The sequence below is a fragment of the Macrobrachium rosenbergii genome, chromosome 42 (assembly GCF_040412425.1).
Source record: "Macrobrachium rosenbergii isolate ZJJX-2024 chromosome 42, ASM4041242v1, whole genome shotgun sequence".
NCBI lineage: Eukaryota > Metazoa > Arthropoda > Malacostraca > Decapoda > Palaemonidae > Macrobrachium > Macrobrachium rosenbergii.
Genome location: NC_089782.1, coordinates 51,225,197 through 51,246,887, shown reverse-complemented (window position 1 = coordinate 51,246,887; position 21,691 = coordinate 51,225,197). Strand labels below are relative to the sequence as shown.

The following is a 21,691-nucleotide window of genomic DNA, read 5'->3' as shown; positions in this document are numbered from 1 at the left end:
TGCATTGTTTGCCAAAGAGTCCTGAAAACTTCTGAGAATTTAGTGCGGCCTCTGTCAAGGTGTGTCTGTAGAAGTTCTGCTGAGCTGGGGTGGGCAATGTCTTTGTTGTCAATGGAATACAGATCCTGGCTCTCTTCCTGAAAAGGACTTCAGTCTTGCAAAGCCAATGACAGCTTGTTGACTCTCTCCAGAATGTCTTCTGCGCATGAGGTGTTTGTTCATGGTGTGTTGTCTGCTCATTAGACTCCTTGCTGAACCTCTGTTTAGTATGCAGACACCCAAGCGGATGATCTGGGCAGCCACCATCCATCTTCTGAGTGCTGGCGGGATCTTCAGTCGCCCAATGAAGCTCTGCCATCAGCCTTTATAAAAGGCATTGGTCTCTGCTCATGAGCTTGGTCAAGAGCCATTGCGCACGAGAACTGGCGACTGGTCTTGTGCACAACAAAGTTGCCAGCCAGACTCCTTAATGCAGCACTCTGGGTGTAGACTCTCTAGGGTAAAGCATGTCCTGAGTGAATAGGCAGCCAACGAGCATAGTTTGTATTGTTGGAAAAGAAGTAGGGTATCAGCTCATGCAATGCCTGGCAGTAGAGGACAAAAATTTGGCCTCAGGTGATCAGTAGGAATATCACAAGTTCCATAGACAACACCATGTGTGCCAGAAGTGGAACTGTGGACTCTGCTAAATATTGAGAGGTCACACCACTCCTCAAACTCTAATGCCTGCTCATTGTTGTTTGCTTTCTCAGCACAGTAGTCAGTGTATGCTGTCCTCAGGAGTTTGTACAAACTAGAGGCTGTAACCTGGTGCATCTGCCGTGTCCTGGTTACACTTGCAGCTGACAGGAAGGATTCTGCAGTTCCAGATGAAGCAACTCCTGCCTCCACCAGAGCTCCTGTCCAACCACTGCCATGAAGAAGAGTACCAAGAGATGTCATTGCTGCCATCTCAATGTGCAGACCACCAAACATTACAGATACTTGTCTTCGCCATACTGATCAGGCCACTGCCACTGCACCTGCTTTGCTCACGGCATAGATTGGCTGATCAGCTGTGATTATGGGTATCTGGCCAGGGTTCCAGAAAATCAGTGACATCCTGCACTTTCTGCATCCGCGTGTTTGATCGTAGCAACAGAATGAGCCTGATCACGCGGGAGAGGAAGCAATGAAGTTATGGTTACTTCAATTCTGACTTCTCTTCATTGAAGCGTGATGAGCTGACCACGTCAGATTCACTGCATCATCTATTTTCTGGTGGCTATGACCTTGTCCACAGCCACTGATACTCCAGTACAGAAGCTGTGGCCCCAAGATATCTGTGGTGGCTTTGGTATTGCAGTGTTTGGTGGCACAGTTCTTTGTTTGAGAAAAGAAGCTGGTGAGATGTTTGTGGAATGTGTCCGGCAATTCAGGCACCGACCTCACTTTCTCAGGTGCAAACTTTAGTTGCTGTCTTTCCTGTCAGTGTTCTCCTTGGTAGAGTGCTGAAATATGGAGATGCTAGTTCCATGGAAGGAGGTAGTGGCAGTAGTTGCCCAGATGGGTTGTGGTCGATGTTGTCCATCACTGCAGTGGTGAACAGCACCGCGCATTCTGGGGGACAGACCACACACCCTCCTCCACATATTTGCTAACTGTGGCATCTCCTAACTGTGCAGAGACCTCAGTACTCTGTCATAAGGATACTGAGGCCATACTGATGTAGCATTTCAACCAGGTTTCTCTTCCTGGTTTGGCATAGACTAGAGTCCCATGTAGACTGGGAATGGTGTTTCTCTGTCTTTGGAGTGTCTATGAGTTGTTGCTCCCTCTTTGTATCGGGGTAGCAGTTGAACTGCATGAGCTGTGCAATGGCCTGGTCTGACTTTGATGCCTCCAAATCGTAACAGTGACTTGATGTCAGCCCCATGCTGTATCCCTACAAACTGGAGCAGGAGAGGAGGCACAGAATTTCGTGCAAGCCTCAGAAAATGTGCCATCAAACCGTGACTGATGATCAAGTATAGACTTTCTGAGAATATTTGCTGCTTTAGCAATGATAACTGCCTCTGAAGATCAGATGATTGAGCAAGTGCTTTTCCACATCCTTTTGAAATGCCGTGTACATCTCTGCCAGATTTATGAGCCTTAAGTTCTGGAATTTCTGCCCAAGTTTGTCTTTGAGTCTCGTGGAATTTACACTTGGTGACTCTACACCTAATTGTTCCAGACGTTGTTGGTAGAAATTGGCAAATATCTGCCAGCCGAAATGTGACTGGATCATCTGAACAAGGTTGTTTCAACAATGTATGTCATCAGTTCTGACAGAACTAGTGGATACATCTGATTCTGACTCAGTGCTACCTTGGTCTTTCTCAAGGCTCCTCAGGTAGGACCTTTTTCTGTTGTAGAGGGCACAAAGACAGGCATGGTGATATAAACTCCTGTGCAATGACATCCCCACCAGTCAAGCAGCAAGGAGCTTGCCATCACTAAGTATCTGCACATTCACGCAATTTCAAGTCAAGGCCCTTAGTACTAGCCTGTCTGAGATCAGATGCAGGTGCCACTTTCTCTGAAAATGCAAACTTCATTGTCATGACTGGTTAGAGCAGTTTGCTGCGACTAGTCTCAGTGTTGCTGGTCTGGTCATTGGATTTATCGCGCTTTCTTGCGGTCCAGTTTGAGTGTTGTTAAGCAACAAGCGACAGTTCACATGGTATTTTGCTGCATTTTCCTGAGAATTGGCCTCTATGCCATCACCTTCATCCAGCCTTGCTGGATCCATTATCAGTGGCATTTCATTAATTTCACTGAACATGGGAATGTTCGCTTGCCAGCATTGTGTACCCATGTCATGGTCTAGGACATGATGACTTGGAGAGTGATGTCAATTAACACCTCTTTTGTCCTTCTGACAAAGACAACACAAACTCAATTTGTTTTTCTACTACTCAATATTGGATTGGCATCATTCTGCCATGATTTCACTTTTGATTAAGGCGGGGTTATCCTTTTACCACCTTAAACCAGCACATTCCTGTATGGGATTCAACTAGGTTCGGTCTCCCTACACCTAAGCGATCATTCATCAGTGCCATTTAAGTCGATGTGATCTGTACACCCCATCCGGGTAAGTACATGAACCATCATGTACAGCCCCATACCACTTAATAATCTCCCGCGCTGGCACATCCTGTCTATTCAGGTAAGCTATCTAACTATAGCTGGTCTGGGGCTGTTAGCATTTAGGACACTAAACTAAACTATACTACAACTACTAGTCACAAGACTACAGGATTAGTAAAGCTGGATTAGCTGGCACTGAACCCCATGCTGAGTTACACGGCAGTGATGTCACCAGTGTGCCCTGGTTGTGTGCAGACATACACTCTTTTACATTTATTAATTTTCCTTCAAAATTGATGAGTTATTCGAAAAGAGATAGCCTCATTGGATCTAAAAACCACAGAAACCAAGATCCCATACTTAAGAAACGATAATTTATTTGAACGGGCATTATTTCTCATTATAATTATTGTTTCTACCTTTTCTTGGCAGCCATATAGCCCCCATATTTAAATTAAGCTGTACTGGGGAAGCTACAGAAACATAATGATACAAGAAATAGTATGGAAAACTTTACCATATTGCTAGAAGCAAATACGTGTGCCATTCTAGTGAAAAATTAGCCAAATCTGTCGATACTGGCCGCCATCTTGGAATTTGGCCGCCATATTAAATTTTGCGTGGCCAGCGCCCTTTTCTGATAGAGAACTTTAAGAGCACTTGTGCAAATTTCATGCTTGTTTCACTATCTGAACGATTCTTATGAAATATGCAATTATCTGCTGCACTACAGTCTTCTTTACCTGACCTTGCTGTTTTTGCTCGCAACACTATAGAGGCTGCTGCATCAGGTTTAATACTACTTATTTTGCTAAGAGTTTTATCTTGGCTACAACTAAAATGTGGAATAATTTACAGCCCCGATCTTCAAACATCGAAACGAGTAGCAAATTCACCCCTGCTCTCTGCTGACATCATAATTTCATGAGTATCGGTTTTATTTTCTCTTCCCAAACATTAATTTATTTATCACTTTTCCTACAATCTTCTTTCTGTACAGGATGATTTCCCTTTGGAACCCTCTTGCTTGATAGTCTGTTGACCCTTTCCATAAGAGTTTTCAGCTGAAGATTTAAGGAAAGAAAGAAAGAAGAAAGTTGTGTATGTCTGTTTTTGTCTTATTAACCTCTCAACTCTTGATTTGGATATAGCTCAGTAATTTAAGTACAGCATGCATTGTAAGGAAAGCATAGATCTGTCGAATGTTTAGGAACGTTTTGTTGTCCGTAAAAGGAATTTTTATTTAACCATGGATTCCTTTCTTGTGTTCACAAACTCTGTACTGCTAAACTTATTAGTGTTCACAGACTTCCTGTGAACCTTTATGTGAGGCGTTTTCTTGACGTCTTAGTCGGCTGTAACTGGTTGCAAAGAATGCGTGCACTGATGGTTGAACACACAAAAATGAAATGATACATATTTTAATCTTAAATTATATTTTCCTTTTTTCCGTATTCTTACAGCATTTACTTTGGTCAGTAGTGTGTACGGATGATAGTCATCAGGGAAGAGGCTATAGTATGCTAAGTTCACAGACATCATGAAAAGCACATTCAGGGTTGTGGTAGCGGGTGGTAAAGGTTGGCAATCTCCCTGCGTTGGTCCCATGTTCAGACTCCTCTCAGGGGTCGGCAGATTTTCGCTGGCAACACGACCTTATAGTTTGTGTGATGTAGGGTTGGGGAATTTGAAGTGGGCCTATTGGTTTAAGTGCTGAGCCTTTAGCTGCCTATTGCTTGGTTCCCCCAGATCCTGGCATGAACAGAGAGGGGCCAAGGGTGATGATCATATGCATATGTGTTCAGTCTCTAGGACATTACCTGTCCTTTGCTTCTGCCACCCATTATCAATCTTTGAACCTTTAATGCTTTATGTGGCAATTTAGCACATTTGTCAAGAACGTAGCATTGTTTACATATTTGACTTGCCATGATGGCATCATCAATTCCTAGATGTATTGCATGGCATTTTTATAGCAAACGGTGCTCACACACTCGTTTGTTGTTTGCATAGTTCGTTTAATGATCCATCCAAATCACGTTATTTTACTGGTCTCTGTTTCCCGAATTTTTTTTTTTAAATAATACGTTCAAATTGAATTTTCATAAAAGTGACATGCTTACTTTTAACCTCTTTAGTTTAATTTGCGACATCCTTTTTCATAATCCCCTGGGAGAAGACTGTGGAAATCAGAATTGCGTAAATGAGTCTAAGTGGAGACTTGGTTTGAAAAAATGTGGTAGAAATTACTCAGGAGCAGAAATTCCAGTACCAAGAGAGTTAACGGACAAAGGGCGCGACAGGTAAGAGCTTACATTAAGCGCAAGAGAGGAGTATTATGCTTATAGGGAGTGCTCTGCTAGCTACCTTAAAAATTCCTTGCGCCAACTAATTTCATGTTGAACTACGTTAGCATTAATGAAGAGAAAGTCAAGATGGAATAAAGAGAAAAATGAGATACAAATCAAAGTATGAAACAATTACAAAGTAATATATATATATATATATATATATATATATATATATATATATATATATATATATATATATATATATATATATACACACAGGTATATGTATAACTGAATCACGAAAATATGGAACGTGATGAATATATAAATAAAGATAGAATCATTCAGAAGGGGAATGGAAACACTGGAGTGCTGCGAGGCCTCGCAGCACTCCAGTGTTTCTGTTTCCTTCGTGATTTTATCTTTATTTATACACATATATATATATTAGTTTAAATCTGTATTCATATGTAGTCATGAGATTTAATTTTAATCGAATTCACTTAAAGGAAATATTTCTGCTGATACTCAAAAGCATCTTTAGTGATTGTCCGGTCTGTAAGAATTTCTTTAATTCCTTCTTGTAAATTTTCTAAATGTGTCATACATAGCACCCTCGTAATTTTAGGCTCATTTTGCGTGAGTGCATGCGCATTATATATATATATATATATATATATATATATATATATATATATATATATATATATATATATATATATATATATATATATATACTGTATATATATGTGTGTGTGTGTGTGAGAGAGAGAGAGAGAGAGAGAGAGAGAGAGAGAAAATTACTGGGTCAGATTCAAATCAGGACTTAAAAAGCGTCTTGCAATATGGCGTCTACTTAAATACGGAGTTTTTGTAGGGTCACACCTCACTCATGTTTGTATATCAATGGTTAACCCTCGATTGTTGCTCTGCAAAAGGAAGCTTTTGTCTCCTGCTGTTTATTTAGAATTCTATGTATTATGAAGATCATTAGTTACAAATGGGATTTTAGAATATTCCTAATTAGTATTATAGGAATTTGTACAAAAATAAATATCAGAAAGTACGTTTCTTTATTGTTGTGATTCGAAACTTGGAATGCTGTTCAACAAATAGCTCCCTCGTAGGTCCTTAAATGTTGTTTACAGTAGGCCAACATGGCGGCGTCACCTCCCAGATTAGATGATGTTAACCCTAATAGTCGACTTAGTGGATCCACCCGGCCTAGAGAATGGATCAAATTGAACGTTGGGGGGACGCATTTCCTAACTACGAGAACTACGTTATGTAGGGATCCAAATTCCTTTCTCTGTCGACTCGTGCAGGAGGATCCTGAACTCCACACAGACAAGGTTTGTCAACGTTACCTTGTTTCCCAAGGAAGGTTTTGTTTGTTACGGCTTCTAACGCATTATTATAGCGCCGTGATATCACTTGTGTGGAAGTGGTGGCAAATTGTTAGATTTAGCAGGCAGCAGTCTTAATCTACGCTAAGGCAGGCCTATTCCGTAGGTTAGACTAGCTTAGGTCCAGGCCAACCTATTTAGAAATCGGACCAATGAGATGGAGGCTGAAACCCAAACTAAGCTTGGCTTTTATCATGGTGTCCGTGGCCGAAGTTTGGCCAAGTTCAGTGAGGCTATCGTGTCGTTTTCTTTATTGAAGGTAAGATGTATCTTTTTCAGTTGGATTCTGTCAGTCTGAATGTGCACTTGGGCTTACCTCGCCTTGGGCCTGGTATCATACTCTACTCAGATCACCTGGTAGAACCACAGAACAGCTCCGCATGGGGTGTTACCTCTGAAATTGACATTTTCTATAATATTTTGGGTAGAACTATATAGTAGCTCCACGGTGGCGACTGCCTTCTAACTTAACTTTTTCTACAGTGTGTTGGTTGCTAATTATGAATTTACCTTTCATTTTTGGTGCTCGAGTATAATTAACCTGTAATTAACCCCTGAAGTCCATCCAACAACGGGTATCCATACGCGATCATCACAAGACAGAGCACGGGTATGTCTGTTTCGAACAGTTTATGCCGCGTCCGGCAAGTGCAACAGCTTGTTAATGCATGGGTAACCCCCCCCCCGGGCCAGTACTAAACACGGCAAAGGGACATTCCATTTGGCCGACAACAAACAGATTCACCGCCAGTATCAGAACCCCTAAAAGTATAGAAAGAACCAGTTGGAAAAGTTAAAAACAGACGCGGAGCTAATATATAGAATTACCGTACTTTGGTTGCTTATCAAAAATTTAACCTGTAATTAACCTCAGAACTGATATGTTATTGTAGCTGGCCATCCTGGAATGCTATCACGCATGCGCAGTGTTATAGGGGAACTTTTGGTAAAAAGTGGAGTTTCCTTCACTGATCCCTGACTAGGTAACATGGCCCACTAGGTTAGGTTAGGTTAGCGTATGTTAGGTTAGCATAGTTCCTTTTATAATAGGTTTCCTTAACCATATGGCTTCTGAATGACTTGTGCATGTGCGGAACCATTCCATAACAACAATGTGGCAGTCCAGTCTTTCTCCCAAGTTCCCAACGATTTCCCCCATCGATAACCCCATGTTCCCCAAGGGTCCCCAACCATGTTGGATAGAGATGTGAGGTTAATAATAATTGACTGACTATTAATAAACAACACCACCACTTTCATCAGCAACACTAAAAGTATAGTTAAAATCAGTTTCGAAGGCTATAGTTGGTGCGGAGTTGTTCTGTAGTTTTACCGATCATCTGAAAGATTACCACAGGGTAATTTTACAGTTTAGGGGTCCAAATTCACTGCATTACATAAAGTGAAGATCGGCACACAGATTTATCAAATATTTATTGAATCATGAAAAACAATGAAAAAATTAGCAGTTTATCTGCTTACAGAAGCAGGGATTGTAAAAAACAAAGGGAATAAATGGCGGAACATAAATAAACAAAAACATGCCTTGGGGATACGGACCTGTAGAATTTTGAGAAAATCGTAAATCTCTGCTTCTGTAAACAGATAAACTGCTCATATTTTCAGATTTATCAAAAAGTTAAGTATACCTTAGTTTTACCAGACCACTGAGCTGATTAACAGCTCTCCTGGGCTGGCCCGAAGGATTAGGCTTATTTTACGTGGCTAAGAACCAATTGGTTACTTAGCAACAGGACCTACAGTTTATTGTGGAATCCGAACCACATTATAGCGAGAAATGAATTCCTGTCACCAGAAATAAATTCCTCTAACTCTTCATCAGCCGGCCTGGGAATTGAACTGCGGCCCAGCGAGTGCCAGTCCACAGCTCTACCGACTCACCCAACGAAGACCTGATTTGTCATAAAGTGGCTGCTGAAGAGCAAGAGCCTCTGCCAGGTTCCTAAGCGCTCTCTCCACAAACACAGTTGCAGGCACACTACCCTATTCATTTGAGGCGTAGAGCTTTATTCCCTTTGTTTTTTTACAATCTCTGCTTCTGTAAGCTCATAAACTGCTAATTTTTTTAGCAAATATACGTCTGTTTGCAGATCTGCCAGAAGAAGAAATTGAAAATAGGAAAGAATACTTAAACACACACAAGGGAGCAGTGAATTTGGACCCCTAAACTGTAGGATTACCTACCATAGCAGCGGCTGTCTTAAAGACAATTATCCACAGTCAGAAACTGGCTACTGCTTAGGCTGTTGGTTACTGCTTAAGGCTGTTGCACACAGTAATTATCATTATCCAGAAGATGAACCCTGTTTATAGTCTGTGGAAGTGGATTCAAATTAACATATCCTTATATATATAAGTCTAATGTGAGTGGTAGTTTTAGGATTAAAGTAGTTTTTTCAACTGGTATTGTTTTACAAGTGTAATAGCTTATTTACAGTATAAAAACTGCAGCATCATGATACAGGTATTCAGAATTGTGTTTCTCTCTCTCTCTCTCTCTCTCTCTCTCTCTCTCTCTCTCTCTCTCTCTCTCTCTCTCTCTCTAATGTGATAAAGTGTTATATATGAACTGGTAAACTAACAATTGTGTTTGGGCTAAATTTTGGTAAAGTTTATATGCAACAATACCCTGTACAACATTAGACTAGGACTTTAGATTTTGGGGTTAAGATATTCAATTTTCATATAACTTACTAAGTAATTACATTGCTATTAGTTCCTACTTTTCACTAAGTTTTAAAATTTTGCAGTAGCACTCATTGTTTTGGTGTAGGTAATAGACCCTGCCCACATTCAGGGAAGAATAGGTACAACCGGCTCAGGTATTCATTTTGTTCCTGCCGCTTGTCAGCTGAACATCGGTCGCTGGGTAGCTTTTGTTTTGGTTTGTTTCCACCAGTTGTTTGCGGACATTGCCAAATTTGGTGAAGTACACTCGGCAAGAAAAGTGAAGATACAGTTTTCTTTAGATTTCGTTCATCGAATTTTAATTTTTTTCTTACAGAAAACACATAATCTCAGTAAATTTACTCTAGAATATGAAAATACAATGCAAATTATATCATATATGTTAAATCTGCAGAACAAAAACGTTCAGATACTTAAAAACACCATGCATGTCCGAAGTAATCAGAATTTCTCAGATGACTTCGTTTAAAGAGATCTAAAAGATAGTGTGTGGATATCTCGGTGTAGTACTGTTTATCAGAACGGCAATATTTACTCGTTTTCCGTTATGGACAGGCTTATTATTGCATCATCATACGAGGTAGTGATAATTTCTTTAATTTTTACACATTCATATCTGTATTTCACGGTGTTAAAAGTCAGCTGGAATTAATGGCAGTAAATGTTGCGACAGCTACAGTAAGTTGACCAAATCTATTTAAATCCGCAAGAGCGTTCTCTATGATGTGTGGAGCACTTCAGCGGGAAAACACAAGTAACTGGATGTTTCTTGACGTTGCCATAGTTTCTCTCTCTCTCTCTCTCTCTCTCCATTGCTAAAACATACTATACAAATATAGTATCGCTCAATCTCTAAAAAAAAAAAATAATGAAATGAGTAGCTCTGCATATAGGCCTAGGCTTACACAACAGCAACTCTCTCTCTCTCTCTCTCATCGTAACATTGCATTCGTTCCTTTATTGTTCCCCACGTTTTTCCTTGGACATTGCTCAAATTTAACTCTTGATTTCACTATGGAAGATCACGTTTCCGATTATGCAAGCATTCCATTCATTGTGGTGTCATAAATTCATTTATGTAAGGTTAATTGGTAGGTTACGTCGAAAAATGTTTATTTTGCTCAGAACTGTCGCTGCAAATTACAACTTGAACGAATACTGTAAAGCTTACTACTGCATTTAAGTATCAATGATGTCAGAATCGTAGAATATGATCAAAAGTTATAGGAGGTCAAGCAAAAAACCAACACACTAAGACTGAAGCTCCTCCCCTTTCTAAAGTTGCCAGAGGTCGCATTATTGAGCAATATATGTCCGAAGATTTAAAAAAACTGTATCTTCACTTTTCTTGCCGAGTGTACATTGTAGTTTTTGTAGCGCTATTCAGCTTTTTTCCTTGATTGTGACTGGATGTATCAGACTCGAGTGCTCATATTGCAGCAAGGGCTGCAAGACGAGACTGACATCTGCTGAAGTATGACACTCATACTATCTGCACCTCTTTTAGAAGGCAAAATTGTTCTCCTGACAAAAACAGTGACAAGTGTAAGGAGTGGGATCAGGGGAAATGGAAGACTTTAAATTCTCATTTAGCAAGACTTCAAAGAGACAGAGAGAAAGGCTCCAGAGGTGTCTGTCCATTCAGCTCCTATGACAGTTTTTTCCCCTATTCCAAGTCCTCTATCTTTTCTTGTAACTTCTTTACCTGGCTCCCTACCTTCCGAGCCCAGTGCCTTAGCCAGCCTTGAATTCCGGGTAGATAAGAAATTTAGCGTTATGGTAAATACCGTCGCCCAATTGGGCACTTCCATTAAGATCTTGATGAGTCAGTTGAGTGCAAAAAGTGTCGTGTCAGTGGAGGAGGTGGCTACTTGTCCCACCGATGCTCCTAGACCTAGGTCTCTGTCAAATTCCACTAAACTTGGGAGGAGGCAAACTGAACATCCAAGGGAGGTCGGTGGGGTTTCCCCATGGATAGTTGTCCCCTCAATCGCATCCTGCTGATGCTCGTAGACCTAGGTCCCTGTCAGACTCCCCTAAACATAGGAGGAGGCAAACCGAATGTCCAAGGGAGGTCGGTGGGGCTTGCCCATAGGTAGTTGCCCCCCATCAATCAAGCCTGTTGACCGCTCCCAGGACTCGCTGGATGGCCATTGGAAAGGCGTCCGAGTGGATGTGCATGCTTTATCATCGAGTGGTTCCAATTCCAATGTGGATAGGAGGCGCAGTCAGTGCTTTTCCAACTTTTCCAGACCGTTGAAAAGGTCAGCAGCTCCCGAACATGTTCCTCCACTCCCTTGTAAGCATTCCAGAGATCTGGTTTGGAGTCCTGAACGTTCTCGTAGCTTCTGGGACTAAGAAGGCGCCCCGATGTCTCCAGAATTGGTTATACCACAAAGCTTGTCTAAGAAGAGCACTGATTGGGCAGTGTCATTCGCGCACCTGTTAGGGTTGTGTTCAGTGTTGGCTGAGTGCATAGTGAGGGCAGACAGCATTGCAGTTGATCACTCGTCTGGTGCCAGGCATTTGGCTGGCGTCAAGCAGCCAGTTATTGATACTACCATGCATTTCGAAAGTTTAATAGGATTCGAACACCCAGTGGAATACGTTGGGACAGTGGACTTCGAGCACCTGAGTTGAGGTGAGCTCACTGTCTGAGCTGAGCGCTCTGACCATCGTTTGGCTGCTGATCATCACATGTCTCCTGTGAAGTCTCGCTGAACTCAGTTGCTGCACTCACCACCTCGTTTGGCGCCACATCCTGACAAGTGGTTAACATCTCATACCACTCCTTCTGATCGTCCCGTGCAGCCAGTTTCAACTAGTGTCAGCATTCCGGTGGCGCAAGACTCCCCTCTGGAACCGATTCATTGTCATCTCAATAACATCTTGAGCCTTTTAAAGAAGCCTTCGACTACAGTGCAAGAACAAAAGAACTTGGCTTCTTCTTCGATCTCGTCCTTCAGCCAAGATAGGCTTTTTGGCAACGGAGTTGGATCATTTAGTGAAAGACTTATTCAAAGTCTTTGAAATATTCAGCTTCCTTGATTGGACAGTGGGAGCTTTGACAAAGAAGAATGAAGATTGCATAGCTCTACCGGACAATTTTACTGCAGACTGGCTAGGAATCTTATCTTGTCCGGACAAGATGGTTCGTGATGGATCGCAAGAATTGGCTGCTCTCTTTGCCTTAGATGTATCGAAGAAGAGGGAGCTGGGGGTGTTCATTTGTCACTAAAGGAGTCACTCCTTCTCAGAAATTGTCTCTGCTCTTCACCCTGTTGGACTGAGGTAGTGTGTTTCCCAGGGCTACTTTGGAGCATGTAGCTTCAGAGCTTCAGAAGAAGGCTACCCAGGACTTGCTAACGCAGTCCACTAAACGCCCAAAGCAGCTGATTCAGACACCTGCGGCGCCCGTTAGTGTAAGGGTGGCCTCTCCTTTGCAGCAGCGGCCTTTTCGTGGCAGCAGAGCAGGGTATCAGTCCCGACCATGTACCAAGCCCCTTGCGGTGTGCATGGTCAAGTCATCTACCATACCCTCTTCTAGCAAGTGAGGATCCAGTCCTCCATGTGCTGGTGGGAGCAAGACTTCTCCAATTTTGGAGGAAATGTGAAATCAAGAGTGCAGAACCATGGGTAATAGAAGTTTTGAGAGAGGGGTACTCAATCTCATTCAACGCAAAGTCCCCATTGGCTTTGGTGCCCATCAACTTGACAGCCTACTCCTTAGTGCTCTGAATTTTTTTGCAAAGACCACAAAATTCAGGATGGAAACCAGTCATTCAGTGCTGTCCTCCATTCATCAAGTGGATTGGATGGCTAACATAGACATAGAGAATGCATACTTTCATGTTCCAGTCCACCCGGAATCCAGAAAGTACTTGAGATTCATGTTCCAGGGCAGGATCTACCAGCTTTGAGCCCTCTGTTTCGATCTTTCAACAGCCCCACAGGTCTTCACCAGGGTTTTTGCCCCAGTAGCAAAGTGGCTACATTTGACGGGCATCAATATATGCCTGTATCTCGACGACTGGCTCCTATGCTCCCCATCGAGAAACCATTGCACGGAGGACTTACAGAAGACTCTCCCTTGTCCAGAATCTGGGCCTTCTGATAAACTTTTCCGTCATAACTAGTCCCGACTCAGCCGATCGTCTATTTAGGGATGATGATCAACTGTCAGAGTTTTCAGGCTTTTCTGTCACAGAGAAGAATTCTTTCCTGCTCAGACAATTCAGAAATTTCTCGTTCTTCCTTCCTGCTCAGCCAAAGAGTGGATGAGCCTCTTGGGCACTCTTGCATATGTGCCGTTAGGGAGACTGCACTCGAGACCCCTGCAGTTCTTCCTAAAGGCCAGCTGGCGCAGGAAGGTATCTCCGGACTCATTTGTCTTCCCCATTACTCCCGAAATCATAAGGAGGACTTTGGGTGGTGACTGGGAGAAGAGAGATTCCTGGTAGGGAAGTCTTTATTTGCTGTGAACCCAAGCCTAACCTTGCTCTCAGATGCTTCAGACTTGAGATGGGGAGCTCACTCATAGGACTTGAAAGTTGCAGGGACGTGGTCGCAAGAAGAAAGATTGTTCCACATTAATGTAAAGGAGCTGAGCGATACACCTGGCTCTTCAGCGTTTTTCTTTGGTGACACACAACAAAATAATTGCAGTCCACTCGGACAGCATGACGTTGCTGGCCTACATAAGGAACTAGGGAGGCACGCACTCTTTCTTTCTTTGCCAGGTGGCCAGAGATGATTTCATTTTCATTTGGACCCTGAACAACTGTACACGGATCGTCGCCCACTTCATTCAGGGCAAGATGAATGTTGTTGCAGACAAATTGAGTCGCCGCAAACAGGCCCTACCGATGGAGTGGACACTAAGTCCACAGGTGTGCACCGACTAGCCGTCAATAGACATGTTTGTGACCTCAAAGAATCTCAGTCTTCCCCTGTATTGCTTGCCAGTTCTGGACCCTCTGGCTTGAGCAACAGACCCAGTGCTTCAGGACTAGTCTGACCTGGACATGCATGCCTTCCCGCCATTCAGTATGGTGAGGGAAGTCATCAACAAAGTTCAGTCTCACAGCAACTCGTCGATGATGCTAGTGGCCCCATTTTGGCTGCAGATGGAATGGTTCCCGGACCTTCTAAGCCTCTTAGTGGACTTCACAAGACTCCTTCCACAATGTCGAAGTCTTCTCAAACAACCTCATTTCCTCCGCTATCATCAAGGTTTGTCCACTCCCGCTCTGACAGGCTTCGGAGTGTCAGGAAGCTTCTTAGAGCAAAAGGATTTTCAAAGGCAGCTGCGAAGGATATTGTCAACTGTAGACGACAATCTTCATCCAACGTCTACCAGGCTAAATGGTCAGTTTTTCGTGACTGGTGTTGAAGACACAGTATCTCATGTTCTGAGACCACTTTAGCTCAAATAGCTGATTTTTTAATCTTCCTGAAGTCATCTCGGTGACTAGCAACTTTGGCTACTAAAGGCTATAGATCCATGCTCTATTCTGTCTTTAGGCACAGAGGTTTGGACTTGCAACAAGTCGGGATCTTAGTGACTTTAGGCTATTAAATCTTTTGATACTTCAAGGGAACACAGACCACCTTCTATTCCTTGGAACCTAGACATCGTGCTTCATTGACTCTCAGGGCCCCCCTTCGAGCCTCTTCATACACCTTCCTTGAGAGACTTAACGAAGAAGACTCTCTTTTAGGTTGCTCTGGTGACAGCCAAAAGAGGTAGTGAATTACAGGCCTTGGACAAGCAGATTGGCTTTCCACAAGGTGATGTGGTCTGCATGTTTACCCTTGGGTTTCTTGCAAAGAACGAAACCCCAGCCAATCCTTGGCCCTGTTCTTTCTCTATCAAGAACCTTACAGATATCCTGGGACCTACAGACCAGGAGAGAGTTCTCTGTCTGGTTAGATTCTTAAAATGTTACCTGGAGAGGACTAAGAGCATCAGAGGTTCTCTCGTAACCTCTGGTGTTTTTTGTAAAAGAATCTATCTCGTTCTGTCCAAGAGCACGTTACCCTTCTTTCTTAGAGAAGTGATCTCTGAATCCCACAGGGGAATTCAGGTAGAGGTCTTAGCTTTGTTGAAAGTTAAAGTCCACGAAGTCTGGGCAGTCGCCACTTCTCTGGCTTTTAAACGCAATCTGTCACTGTTGGCTATACTTCAATCTACGTGCAGGAAGTGCAGATCTGTGTTTGCCTCATTATTTGCGTGATGTAGAAACCACTTATGAAAACTGCAGTACGTGAGGATTGTTTTCTGTCTTGATTTTAGGTGATCGAGTTATGGGAGCCTAAGGGTACTATGTACCTGGAGTACCCACCAGTCATTATCTCCTTTTGGTTGGGTTTGGTATTGTATGTAAGGTACAGGTAACAATATTTTTGTTGAAAAAATTTTTCTTGTACTGCGCCTAGGGCAATGGCATATTCTTTTGTATAATGCCTTGGCAACCATCAGAGTACTCCTTGGCAGCAAAGCACCCACTAAAGTAGGGATTCTCAGCTTTACTGCTGTGCCACTACAGGTTTATAATGAGCACCGACCAGAGGCAGTACCCATCTGTGGTAGCTCTCTCAACAAGTAAGGTTACAACAAGCATTGTCCAGTGCTGGCTACCTATCTATTTCAAATTTATCTCCATTACCGAGTGTTTTTGAGTAGTTAGTGTCTATCTATCCCACCACCTTTCTCTGTGGGAGTCAGCAATGTAATTAACTTGGTATATAAATTTACCAATTAATTGCATGATCGGAGTCCTCCTGCCTCCCCTGTAATGGACATTATGCATGAACGAATTGAATACCTGAGCAGGTTGTACCTATTCTTCCCTGAAAGTGGGCGGGGGTCTGTTACCTACACCAAAACAATATGAGCGTTACTGCGAAATTTTAAAACTTAAGCTGCTGCAAAAAGTAGGAACTAATAGCAGTGTAATTACTTGGTAAGTATATATAAAACTTTATTTTTTATTGTAAAAACATAATTTTTGTGAGGTGTTTGTGCCTCTAACCTTCGCAGAATTTGGAGGAAAACTGGATACCTTAGTGAGAGTACATGAAATCAAAACTTTCATATCCACTGTGATATTTGATATCTGCATTATGGCTAGGCATTTATGTTACTTATGCCATCTTGATGTCATAGCTGTCTACATCTACCTTGGGCTTAAGTGAATTTTATTAATAGTGTTCCTAACCCAGTTTTCCTTGTATTTTATAATTTTCTTACGTTTTTATCTATTTGTTTGTCAATTTGTTTATTTTTTATTTTCTAATACCCAATCTGTTCATTCTGTATTTCCCATTACCCTCTGTTACTTCTTTTCAAATGAACACCATATTCATTGAGTTTCAATATCAAGTCAATGGCCCTGTTGGCGGGGCCACCGCTTGTCCTGGATCCTAAGTCTTACACTTGATGGTTTGGTGATATTGAAGTGATTGAGAAAATGATGATGCAACACAAACATGCTGATGCAGTCTCCGTGTGTACACATTAGACCCGTCATTGCTCGAGTATTGTTGAAACAGACAGTGTTAGGTAATTTCAGATGTGCTGTCATAATTAAAATGTAATTAATTTTCCAAATATGATAGTGAAAGTGAGAAATGAGGTGTCTTCAACATATTTTGTTATGGGAAGGCTTGTTTGTTGTTGTAGGCCAAATAGCATTAAGCCTATAAGAATTTATAGCCTGGCGAGGAATCATGACAGCATTATTTAGGTATATCCATATAGCAGTTTTAAATTTTTTGGTGCCCACTAAACTGTTGTGGTGTTGCAGCCATCCACTACTCATTGTAGCATAACTGTGATGGTTCACAATGATGAACTTTTGTAAATGTTCATGGAAGTTGGTGTTGAGTATTTAGCCATGTCAGTAGCCACAGAGTCCAACTGTGGATTATATGCTGAAGGTTTACAGCTATCATTAATTAGCTTTCATAGCAAAGTTAGTTTAGGATCCACCTATTAGAAGCATAACTGTTGTAAGGCTATAATATGGATAAGGCAGCCACAGCTATTCTTTAAATCTGATTACAGTAATTAGAAAGTCAGATTTGGGACTAGCCCCAAGATAGTTGGCAACATTTGACAAATTGCATCTGCTAGACTCAAGTAAGGAGCTCATGGATTCATTTAATCAACTCCCTTGACCTAATCTACATCTGTGCACTAGCCAGGCTAGGAGAGCAGGGTGCATAATTTATTTAACTAGAACTGGACTTAAGAGACCAAGTGCCTGGGACAGTTGGTTGCTTAACATGTAAGCCTAGCCTAGCCTTGTCCAACTATGGCACCTCGGCTTATGCAAAGTAAGAACTATTATCACTACTGAGCAGTTTACAGAGTACAGTATAGGTACTGTAATTGTTTAATAAAGGCTTGTAAAGTCTTTGTGGGTTAAAAATTAACCAGTGTTTGGGTAAGTGAGTGTAGTGGATTTTGTCAAAAGCCTTTCAAATTTTAAAAGAACACCCTGAAATAGTCGATCTGTGAGGTCAAAGCATGTTTAAATTGTATGGCTGAGGAAATAAATGGCAGGTATAATATACAATAGATCGATAAGTCAAGGCCATACCTGGTGAGATGCTAATTTCAGTCTAAAATGCTATAGCCTATATTAAAATTTGTTCAACATTTTCTATCATGTCAGAAAATGTTCTCATTTTCCACAAATAAGGTTTTGGGTTTTGCCTTTACTTCTGAATTTGGGTAGTTTTTGACAGTTGAATTTAACTTGATTTGGCAGCTGCATTATCAGGTTTATGAACAGTCTAGCTTAGTTGCCAGAGTTTTATGATTGAGTTCTTTGTATGCTTGTATATCCAAGAATTGCTGAAGAACTGTGTTCTCCATTTCTGTGTTGCAACTGTTCTGCTAGAGTTGTCAAGAAATTTTAAGTATTATATATGTACATTTGTCTCATCTAGGTCAAACTTGTCTAGCTATTTGTATTATTGTTTTCTTGCAGGTGAGTAGCCCCACCCACTATTGGGGAACAGTAGGAACAACCAAGCAGAAGAGCTCAATTCGTTTTTGCTGGCTACCGACTGCACATGAGTTGTATGCAGCAGCCTTTTCATTGGTTTTTGGTTGATTCTTTCCAGGAATTTGGTGAAGTATTATCACTTTTGCATTGCCTTCAAGCTTTTTAGTTTTTATTTCAGGTTTTTTCTAGCTTTTTTGCTTAGATATGCCAGACTCTAGCTCTTCCAGTATTTGCTACTGTAGTGAAGGGTGTAAGACTAGGCTTACGAAATCAACATACGATTCACATACTATCTGTTCTAAATGTAGGGGGCAAGAGTGCAATAAGGAGAAAACTTGTGATGAGTGCAAGGACAAGAGTGAAAAGAAGTGGAAGGTTTTAAAATCTCATCATGATAAACTTGGAAGGGATAGAAAGAGAAAGGCAGCCTCTACAGCCAAAAGTAGGGCTTTACTTAGTCTACATTCGATTAAAAAAATGAACTTGGTAGTTAACACTGTGGAGGAATTAAGGGCATCCCTTAAGGTCCTTATGGACAAAGTGTATCAAGACAAGTGCACATTGACAGTGTTGTGCAAGTGGAGGCGGTGGCTACTTGTCCCGCCAGTGCTTTTAGACGAAGGTCCCTGTCCCGCTCTCCTGAACCTGGGAGAAGACATACTGGAAGCCCAAGGGAAGCCAGTGGGGTTTGTCGACAGGTAATCGCCTCCTCAGTCGAGCCTGTTGCACGCACCCAGGCCTCAACAGACAGCCGCTGGAAAGGAAAAGGGGTGTCTGTGAGTGTTCACCAGTTGTCATCCAATTCCGACTCTAGCCATGACAAGAGGCGCCGATGGCGCTTCCAAGATTCGTCTTGTCTGTTGAAGAGGCATACAGATGACGTTGGCTGCTTTTCTCCCCTTCCAGTCAAGCAGTATAAGGAGGCAAGTCACAGTCCTCAACCCTCCTGCAGTTTCGCTGGGCCTCTCTTTGCCCCAGCCCGACCTCTGCCTTACGCATGGGATAATCCGGAGCCCTTTTCTCCTTATCCTTCAGCTGTTGAGTACCCTTATTTGGCCCCTAAGTGCCCAAAGAACCCTCTCAGGTCCCCGTCATCCTCGTTTAAGCGCCTTCGTCCTCTTGAGTGCCTGGCGCCAGTTCCTGAGTGCCCAGCACCAGCTTCCAAGCGCCCGACACCAGCTCCCAAGTGCCTGGTGCCAATTCTTCCGCAACAGTCTCCAGCTTTTGAGCGTCAAGCGCCCAATTTGGGTCAAGAGGATCTGGCCTTGGAGCCCATCAAACAACTGTTAGCCGAGATTATGGGTTTTCTGAAGAGAACTCCATCTGCTTCCAAGGCGGTTAAGGATTTTTCCTTGTCTCCAGTGTCTTTTGTTGAAGAGGATTTTGGACAAGAGCCTGCTCATCCTTCAGCATATGCAGCTCTTCTCCGGTATTTCTGAGTGAGCTTTCCATCCTTTTTTGCTCCTGCTACCCATCTCATCTGCTTCGACCTTCCTGATGAGGAGCCAACCAGATGACAGTGCCCAGCTCCCCAAGATGGTTCTTTTCTCCTCTTCGAGGAAAGCTCTCAAAGAGGTTGGAGATTTGCTCTCTGCGAAGAGAGAGCAAGGTAAGACCACCTTCGACTTTCCTCCCTCTAGGTTAATGCGTAGGAGATACCTGTCCTGCACCACTGGGGAAGCTCCTTCTTAGGGAGTTGCTGCCTCCTCCCAAGGAGACTTCTCCAGGTTCATCGATTCTTCACGTCGTTCAGCCTTTGTCGTCGGCGAAAATAATTTTTGTCAGCAAAAATGTTCTGATGAGGTGATCAAGTTTTGCTGACAAAACTTGATCACCTCATCAAGAACATTTTCAAGGTATTCAGTTTTCTAGATTGGACTGTTGGAGCCCTTGCCAAAGAGACTGAGGACTGTTCGGACTTGGCAGAAGACTTCGCTTTGGACTAGCTTTGGACTGGCTTAGGATCCTGTCATGTGCAAACAAACCCATCAAAGATGGCTCCCTAGAACTTGCTGCTCTTTTCTCTTAGGGTGTCCTTAAGAAAAGAGAGTTATGGTGTTCTTTCTTCTTTCACTACCAAAGGAGTGACTCTAACTCAAAAGTCAGCCTTCCTTTTTTCTCCTCTAGATCATCATCACCTCTCCCCTCAAGCCATTGTAAGGGAGATCGTGTCAGATCTCCAGAAGAAACCTAAACAAGACTTCTTGCATAATCCTCGAAACGGTCATCCTTGTTTGTCTCCAAGACAATCTCTTTGCTCCAACAGCAGTCATTTCGTGGGAGTAAGCAGAAGTCCCAGCCCAGGTCCCGCTCCAATGTACGTTTCTCTGCCAGAGTGACCAAGAGGACCTCTGTCAAGTCTTATTTCAAAAAGTGAAGAACCAGTCCTTTGTGCACCAGTTGGAGCCAGACTTTTCCATTTTTGGGAGAACTGGAGTATCGGGGGGGCAGAACAGTGGATTGTCAAGGTCCTGAAGGAGGGCTACTCCATCCCATTCAGTGAGAAACCCCCCTTTAGTCAATTCGCCCATCGTATTGACAGCATACTTGGAAGGCTTGGAGAAGTATTCAGCCCTTTCGGAGGAGGTATCTTCCCTCCTTCTAAAGGGAGGTGTAGAGGGAGTCGAGGATTTCAGCACAGAAGGTTTTTCCAACCGTCTGTTCGTAGTCCCAAAGTCATTGGGTGGTTGGAGACCTGTCCTCGATGTCCCTGCCCTGAATCTTTTCGTTCAGAAGACGAAGTTCAAGATGGAGACGAACTAGTCAGTCCTGTCATCCATTCACCAGGGCGCTTGGATGATTATTACCCTTAACATGCAGGACACATACTTCCATGTCCCAATCCATCCAGACTCCAGGAAGCATCTCAGTTTCATCTTCCTGGGCAGTTTTCGGTTTTGGGCTCTGTGCTTCGGCCTCTCTACAGCTCCTCAGGTTTTCACTCGAGTTCTCGTCCCTCTCGCGAAATAGCTTCATCTTTTTGGCATAAACATCTGCCTTTATCTGGAAGACTGGCTTCTCCGGTCCCCATCGAAGAGGAAGTGCATGGGGGACTTACAGAAGACTCCTCTCCTCACTCAAGAACTGGGCATGCTCATCAGTCTACAGAAGTCTCAGCTGACACCAACTCAAGAGATTCTCTATTTGTGGATGA

The 21,691-nt window shown here is 42.7% G+C and overlaps 1 protein-coding gene across 1 annotated transcript in view; it reads left to right on the top strand.

Annotated features, from left to right (window-relative positions):
• Nucleotides 1-6,491: 6,491 nt before the first annotated feature.
• inc (BTB/POZ domain-containing protein inc) overlaps nt 6,492-21,691 on the top strand; it is a 196,900-nt gene continuing 181,700 nt past the window's right edge. Inside the window, exon 1 of the mRNA XM_067086459.1 lies at nt 6,492-6,757. Coding sequence (XP_066942560.1) covers nt 6,563-6,757 — 195 coding nt within the window. The 5' untranslated portion in view covers nt 6,492-6,562. The remainder of the gene's footprint in view (nt 6,758-21,691) is intronic.